This window comes from Palaemon carinicauda, chromosome 12, assembly GCF_036898095.1.
Source record: "Palaemon carinicauda isolate YSFRI2023 chromosome 12, ASM3689809v2, whole genome shotgun sequence".
NCBI classification, from domain to species: domain Eukaryota; kingdom Metazoa; phylum Arthropoda; class Malacostraca; order Decapoda; family Palaemonidae; genus Palaemon; species Palaemon carinicauda.
In genome coordinates this window covers 73,857,924-73,865,964 of record NC_090736.1, presented here as the reverse complement: position 1 = coordinate 73,865,964, position 8,041 = coordinate 73,857,924, and the positions used below count along the sequence as shown (strand labels likewise).

Here is an 8,041-nt window from a genome sequence, read left to right as displayed (position 1 = left end):
TGCCTTAGTTAGATAGGCACTGCACATCATAAATAATTGGCTATCCTTTGATGTATCTGGCACATACATACTCTATGGATTTAGCCAGTTTATGGAAAGAGAAGATGATAGAATCACCCCCCGTCCCAGGCGTAGGTTGGTGCTAAGAATCCCAGTTTATAAATACTAAATAGAAATAAAAGATTCGGAATTGGTATGTTAAAATCATGAATTAGAATTTGAAGTTACAGTAATTGGACAGTGAATCTATCAAATATAGTTTGGATATATTGGCCCTAAGTGAAACATGTTGTAAGGGAATTGGTAAGGTAACTTTAGACCAAGGCTATATATATATATATATATATATATATATATATATATATATATATATATATATATATATATATATATATATATATATATATATATATATATATATATATATATATATATATATATATATATATATATATATATATATATATATATATATATATATATATATATATATATATATATATATATATTTATATATACATATATATATTTATATATATATATATATATATATATATATATATATATATATATATATATATATATATATATATATATATATATATATATATATATATATATATATATATATATATATATATATATTTATTTATATATATATATATATATATATATATATATATATATATATATATATATATATATATATATATATATATATATATATATATATATATATGTGTGTGTGTGTGTGTGTGTGTGTATTCAGGAAGAATAGATGGAGTTGGAAGCGAAGCAGAAGGAATGCTAATGACACCAAGAGGAGAAAAGGCATTAACTGCACGGAGAGCTGTAAATAGTAGGTTGTTACTAGCAAATCAAAGCAGTGCAATATGAGTATTATAGTAACAGAAGGTCGAGGTTCAATAGGTAAAATTATAGGAGTTGGCATTTGAATTGTTATTGAAGATCAACCTGAGCTATATCTTCAAAGGGCAAATTACACAAAGTGTTGGATATGTGGTCATTTTCAATCCTGCAAAAACGTATGGTTCAAACTCTATAACAACTTCACGGCTTTGGATCACAGGACGAGGGCACATGCCAGTATGGATGGCTACTCTGGGAAAAATCGAAATCACTTGTCACGTGCAATTGAAATTTCCCATGTTAAGTCAAAGAGACTTTTTTCAAAAAATTGGCTGAAAATTTTGTCGATAGATTTCGCTTGAACACTATGAAGTTACAGGCCAACCCCTTAACCAAGACGTGACATAGGATGCATATAAGGCAAAACTCAAACTCGTGTGCCACATGCACCTGTCTGGGCACGTGCACGGCCGAAAATTGCGTTATCGGACCACTGGCGACCGCCTGGCACTCAAACGGTTCATCCTAGGTGCACCAAACCAGTGCAGCCGGCAAGTGGAGAGAACAGGCTTCCATCACTCACTGCCAAGGCTCGCACGTGCCCTGCCCGTGCAGACAGGGAGGCCGTATATAGGGGTAGGATTTACGAGGTTTACCAAGATTTGGGCCAAAGCCCATTTATTCAAAAATGGGTCGTAGGATCTTTGTCTTTACTTCCGGCAGGGATAAGACCTACGGTCGTCTACCACATGCCATGGGTCGCATCTCTGGGATAAATCTTTTGCATGTGCCACATGCGCGTCTGTCATCACCCGTACACCCAGTAATTGCGACGCTAGCACAATTGCGGCAGAATGGCGTCCGAATGCTGCCACCCGGGGACAACAGACCTGTACAGTCAGCGAGGGTACAGAACAGGCTTTTCACACCCACCAACAGGTGGCGCACATGCACGTGCAGGTGCTTCCATGTGGACCCCCATATGGAGTTATGCATTACGACGATAACAAAAACTTGGAGGCCCTAGCACCCTACAGATAGTTATGGGGGACTTGAACCCACCGGGGTCTTTCATTCCAGAGATTCGTGGGGGTAAGTGGATAATTGCGACATTTTGGTCCTGTAGTGAAAATGGCCCACTTTGCACGTGCCCTATTCAACAAGAGTATTATTATTAGTATCATTATTATTATTATTATTATTAGTATTCAAGCTACAACCCTAGTTGGAAAAGCAGGGGATCCAATAGGGAAAAATAGCCCAGTGAGGCAAGGAAATAGGAAATAAATAAATGATGAGAACAAATTAACGAAGTCATTTTAAAAAAAAATACCAACGTCAAAACAGATACGTCATATATAAACTATTAACAACTTCAAAAACAAATATGTCATATATAAACTATAAAAAGACTCCTGTCCGCCTAGTCAGCATAAAAACATGTGCTCCAACTTTGAACTTTTGAAGTTCTACTGATTCAACTACCTGATTAGGAAGATCACTCCACAACTTGGTAACAGTAGGAATAAAGCTTCTAGAGTACTGTGTAGTATTGAGCCCCATGATGGAGGAGGCCTGGCTATTAGAATTAACTGCCTGCCTAATATTACGAACAGGATAGAACTGTTCAGGGTGATATGAATATAAAGGATAGTCAGAGTTATGAGAAATCTTATGCAACATGCATAATGAACTAATTGAACAACGGTGCCAGAGATTAATATCTAGATCAGGAATAATAAATTTAATAGACAGTAAGTTTATGTCCAACAAATTAAGATGAGAATCATGAGCTGAAGACCAGATAGGAGAACAATACTTAAAGCAAGGTAGAATGAAAAAATTAAAACACTTCAGAGTAGATTAGTCACCAAAAATCTTAAAAGACTTTCTCAATAAGCCAATTTTTTGTGCAATTGAAGAAGACACAGACCTAATGCGTTTCTCAAAAGTAGTCTAGTATTGACCTCCACCTGTGTGATTATGGTAGGTTACATGCTCTTTGAAACGGTGCATGTGGCTTATCGCTACCTTGTACATGGCGCCGGCCAAGTGGACACGTGACCTCCCATATTTCGCCTTCCCGGACCCCGTGTGGACAATATACTTCCCATTCATGCCAGGACGTCCAAATTGGTACTGTTGAGTTCTGTGCAACACAGGCTCTCCATCTGTTACAAATTTATTCATCACTCTTGTAAGCATCACGGATTCAAATATCAGCAAAGCCAAAAAACTCAATGCATAGGTTATTAGGCTATGCCGAGTTCTGATTGTAGATACCATATTGGCAGAGAACCGTGCACTGCAGGCCAGTGAAATGGGTAAAGTTTTGCTTTATGCGATACAGGCTCTACACCTCTGATTATCCACTACTCTTACAAGGGTGGTATTACCTTAGTTCATGCTAATTAATTTCATTCCTTTTCTTTTACATCTCGTCACAGTGAGTTCGGGAATAGAAAATGTAATTTGGGCATTTGTCGACATGCTTATTTGTTCGTACTCCGAACCTACCATGTAAAATGTGGGGCGGCCAACTTAGAGACAAAATTACCAAATTATGCGACATGGGACATATCTCACCCCATTTAGCCAAGAAATTCAATATCAACCTTCGGTCTGCAGTGCTCCCCAGAAAGCACTACCCGTAAGTTTGCCATGCATCAACAAATGATTCCGCTGAAAAAAGGAATGATTAATACTAGGAAGAACTGAAGAGTGTAATAGATGAGATCCCCGAGAGGAAGATGAAAATTGAGATTGGCAACTTCAATGCTAAAGTTGGAAGGAATAATCAAGGGATAGAGAAAGTGATGGGTGTCGAGGGTCTTGGCAAAGTTACAAATGAAAATGGAGCACATTTCATAAGTTTCTGTCCCGCAAACAATCTCATCATTGGAGGTACTCTTTTTCAGCTCAAGGACATCCATAAATATACATGGACTTCACCATGTGGCAATGACAAAAATGTATTGGATCATATTGCCCTTAATAAAGCGAGAAGGAGGACTCTGAGAAATATAAGAAGCTATAGAGGCGCAAATATTGGTAGAGATCACCAGCTCCTCATTGCCACAATGAAATTAAAACTAAAAGCCCCCAACAGAAATGTAGATAGAATACCTAGGTTTGATACAACCAAGCTTTTAGGTTTAGAAGAAAAGCACAGTGAAACATTTTCAATTGAATGTAGGAATCGATTTGCAGTCATAGAGGCTATAAGTTCAAACTTGTTGCAAATGTTTTTATGTTGAACAGATTGACAAAAGTCTCTTTTTATAGTTTGTGTATGACAAATCTGCAGCATTTTAATGTTGTTTTCTGATCTTAAAATATTTAATATATTTTATTCATTACTTTTTAAATCTAGTCTATTAACCTTCTTCTTCCCTTTCATTACTGGGTCACTTTACCTGTTAGAGCCCTAGGGCTTATAATATCCTGCATTTAAAACTAGGGCTCTAACTTAGCTAGCAATTATGATAATAGATTTCGTTAAACATAACAGATGTTTGAGTGGTATTGGTTTTATAATACATCTTAACGGCTCCAATAACTTTTTTCTCTGTAGTATTGCATTCCACCACTAACTCTGAAAATTCATCATTCATCATCGGGTAGGTAAATTCAGGGTATGTCTCAATTCAGGTTTAATGCAAAGTTCAAAAAGTAAAATGATATACAATTAACAGCGACATGTTTCTAGAGATAATTCCCTCCTGCCTCAGGCTGGAATGATCGTAGTGGTGTTAGTAAGGACCTTTTATAGGGCGGTCTGGGTTCGTTGGAACAGGTGGCAAATTTACATTGGCTGCCTACAGTGGCATGGGCGGAGCGATTAGGGACGTAGTCTTCTTAGGGTTGCTGCAGTGAACTTTCTCTTGTACTTCCTCCTATAAGGGTTGCTGCAGCGAACATTTCTTTCGGCCTCCTCTTGTTAGGGTGGCAGCAGCGAACGTTTCTCTTGTTCCACCTCTTGTTATGGCTGTAATAGAGACCGTTTCTCTTGTCCCTCCTCTTGTTGGGAATATAGCCGTGAAAGTTTCTCTTGCTCCTTCTAGTCAGGATTGCAGCAGCAAACGTTTACATTGTCCCTCTTGTTGAAGTTACCACAGTGAATGTTTCTCTAGTCCCTCCTCTTATTAGGGTTGAAACAGAGAACGTTTTTCATTTTACTCTTGTTAGAGTTGCAGCAGCAAACATTTATCTTGTTTCTCCTTTTTTTAAGGTTACAGCAGCGATCATTTTTCTTGTTCCTACTTTTGTTACGGTTACAGCCTCGAACATTTTCTTGTTCCTCCTCTTGTTAGGGTGGCAGCAGCACACATTTCTCTGTTTCCTCCTCTTGTTAGGGTTGCAGAAGGGAACGTTTCTCTTGTTGCTCCTCTTCTCGGGGTTGCAGCAGCAAGCAACTCTTTTGTTACTCCTCCTGCTAAGGTTGCAGCAGGGGACGTTTCTCTAGTTCCTCCTCCTGTTAGGGTTGCAGCAGTGAACATTTATCGAGTTGTTCTTCTTGTTAGGATTACAGCAGTGTACTTTTGTCTTGTTCCTCCTCATTTTAGGGTTGCAGCTGCGAACATTTATTGTGTTCCTCTTCTTGTTAGGGTTACAGCAGGGAACGTTTGTCTTGTTCCTCCTCCTGTTAGGGTTGCAGCAGCGAACATTTCTCTTCTTCCTCCTCCTGTTAGGGTTGCAGCAGCTAACATTTCTCTTCTTCCTCCTCCTGTTAGGGTTGCAGCAGCTAACATTTCTCTTCTTCCTCCTCCTGTTAGGGTTGCAGCAGCTAACATTTCTCTTGTTCCACCTCCATTTAGGGTTGCAGCAGCGAATATTTATCGTGTTCCTCTTTTTGTTAGGGTTGCAGCAGCGAACATTTATCTTTTTCCTCCTCCTGTTAGGGTTGCAGAAGCTAACATTTCTCTTGTTCCACCTCCATTTAGGGTTGCAGCAGCGAACATTTGTCATGTTCCTCTTCTTGTTAGGGTTACAGCAGCGAACGTTTGACTTGTGTCTCCTCCTATTAGGGTTACAGCAGCGAACATTTAACGTATTCCTCTTCTTGTTGGGTTACAACAGCAAACATTTGTCTTGTTCCTCCTCTTGTTAGGGTTGCAGCAGCGAAAATTTTTCTTGTTCCTCCTCCTATTACGGTTGCAGCAGTAAGCGTTTTTCTTGTTCTTCCTCCTGTTAGGGTTGCAGCATCGAACATTTATCGTGTTCCTCTTCTTGTTAGGGGTACATCAGCGAATGTTTATCTTGTTCCTCCTCCTGTTAGGGTTGCAGCAGCGAACGTTTCTCTTCTTCCTCCTCCTGTTAGGGTTGCAGCAGCGAATATTTATCGTGTTCCTCTTCTTGTTAGGGTTACAGCAGCGAACATTTATCTTGTTCCTCCTCCTGTTAGGGTTGCTGCAGTGAACGTTTCACTTCTTCCTCCTCCCGTTTGGGTTGCAGCAGCGGACATTTATCGTGTTCCTCTTCTTGTTAGGGTTAAATCAGCGAACGTTTGTCTTGTTCCTCCTCCTGTTAGGGATACAGCAGCGAACGTTTCTCTTCTTCCTCCTGTTAGGGTTGCAGCAGCAAATATTTATCATGTTCCTCTTCATGTTAGGGTTACAGCAGCGAACTTTTATCTTGTTCCTCCTCCTCTTACTCCTCTTAGGGTTGCAGCAGTGAACGTTTCTCTTGTTCCACCTCCATTTTGGGTTGCAGCAGCGAACATTTGTCGTATTCCTCTTCTTGTTAGGGTTACAGTAACGAAAGTTTAATGTATTCCTTTTATTGGTGGGGTTACAGCAGCAAACATTTTCTTGTTCCTCCTCCCATTAGGGTTGCAGCAGCAGAGCGTTTCTCTTGTTCTTCCTCCTGTTAGGGCTGCAACAGCAAATGTTTCTCTTCTTCCTCCTCCTGTTAGGGTAGCAGCAGCGAATATTTATCGTATTCCTCTTCTTGTTAGGGTTACAGCAGCGAACATTTATCTTGTTCCTCCTCCTCTTAGGGTTGCAGCAGCGAACGTTTCACTTGTTTCTCCTTCATTTATGGTTGCAGCAGCGAACATTTGTCTTGTTCCTCTTCTTGTTAGGGTTACAGCAGCGAACATTTGTCTTGTTCCTCCTCTTGTTAGGGTTGCAGCAACGAACATTTGTCTTGTTCCTCCTCCCATTAGTGTTGCAGCAGTGAGCGTTTCTCTTGTTCCTCCTGTTAGGGTTGAAACAGCAAGTGTTTCTCTTCTTCCTCCTCCAGTTAGGGTTCCAGCAGCGAATATTTATCGTGTTCCTCTTCTTGTTAGGGTTACAGCAGCGAACATTTATCTTGTTCCTCCTCCTCTTAGGGTTGCAGCAGCAAACGTTTCTCTTGTTTCTCCTTCATTTATGGTTGCAGCAGCGAACATTTGTCTTGTTCCTCGTCTTGTTAGGGTTACAGCAGCAAACATTTGTCTTGTTCCTCCTCCTATTAGGGCTACAGCAGCGAACATTTAACGCATTCCTCTTCTTGGTGGGTTACAGCAGCAAACGTTTGTCTTGTTCCTCCTCTTGTTAGGGTTGCAGCAGTCAACGTTTCTCTTGTTCCTCCTCCTGTTACGGTTGCAGCAGCGAACATTTATCGTGTTCTTCTCCTTATTAGGGTTAGAGTAAGCGAATGTTTGTCTTGTTCCTCCCCCTTTTAGAGTTACAGCAACGAACGTTTATTTATTTCCTCTTTTTGTTAGGGTAGCAGCATCAAATATTTATTTTAGTCCTCCTCTTTTTAGGGTGACAGCAGTGAACGTTTCTCATGTTCCTTCTCTTGCTAGGGTTGCAAGACCAAATGTTTCTCTTGTTCCTCCTCTTATTATGGGTGCAGCTAAGGCAATTCTCGTTACCAAGGGACCATTACCTCCCCAATTCCTTCAGTCTTCTTTCCATCAACTTTAAGATGGTACCACTGCCTCAGATTTTGTTTTTACTGTTCTTGCAGTTTTGACGTCCACATAACTCACGCCATAAAAGCAGTGTTAAGATTTAGTCTTCAGATTGGCTGGTCCAATTTCAGCCTCATCTCTCTTATGTCTCGTCTTTCGAGCCTTATATTTTTTCACGGAACAAAGACAGAAAACATGTTCCAAGAAACGTTTGTAATTTGGTTGCCCATCAAAATGCGGGAACGAAAAAAATCCGTAATGTTATATTTC

The 8,041-nt window shown here is 39.7% G+C and overlaps 1 protein-coding gene across 1 annotated transcript; it reads left to right on the top strand.

Annotated features, from left to right (window-relative positions):
* The first annotated feature begins 3,395 nt into the window (after window positions 1–3,395).
* Window positions 3,396–7,349, top strand: LOC137650894 (MAGE-like protein 2). The gene is made up of 3 exons (XM_068384041.1): window positions 3,396–3,520; window positions 4,815–4,933; window positions 6,700–7,349. Exons 1-3 carry the CDS (start codon window positions 3,396–3,398, stop codon window positions 7,347–7,349), a joined length of 894 nt encoding a protein of 297 aa, XP_068240142.1.
* The last annotated feature ends 692 nt before the right edge of the window (window positions 7,350–8,041 follow it).

Bases quoted from the DNA above. Each gene is read 5' to 3' on its own strand.
- LOC137650894 (XM_068384041.1), top strand. From the start codon at position 3,396: ATGTGGGGCGGCCAACTTAGAGACAAAATTACCAAATTATGCGACATG. The intron at 3,521-4,814 runs GTAAGTTTGCCA...TCCTCTTGTTAG, and splicing joins CTCCCCAGAAAGCACTACCC to GGTGGCAGCAGCGAACGTTT. The intron at 4,934-6,699 runs GTCAGGATTGCA...TCCTCCCATTAG, and splicing joins AGTTTCTCTTGCTCCTTCTA to GGTTGCAGCAGCAGAGCGTT.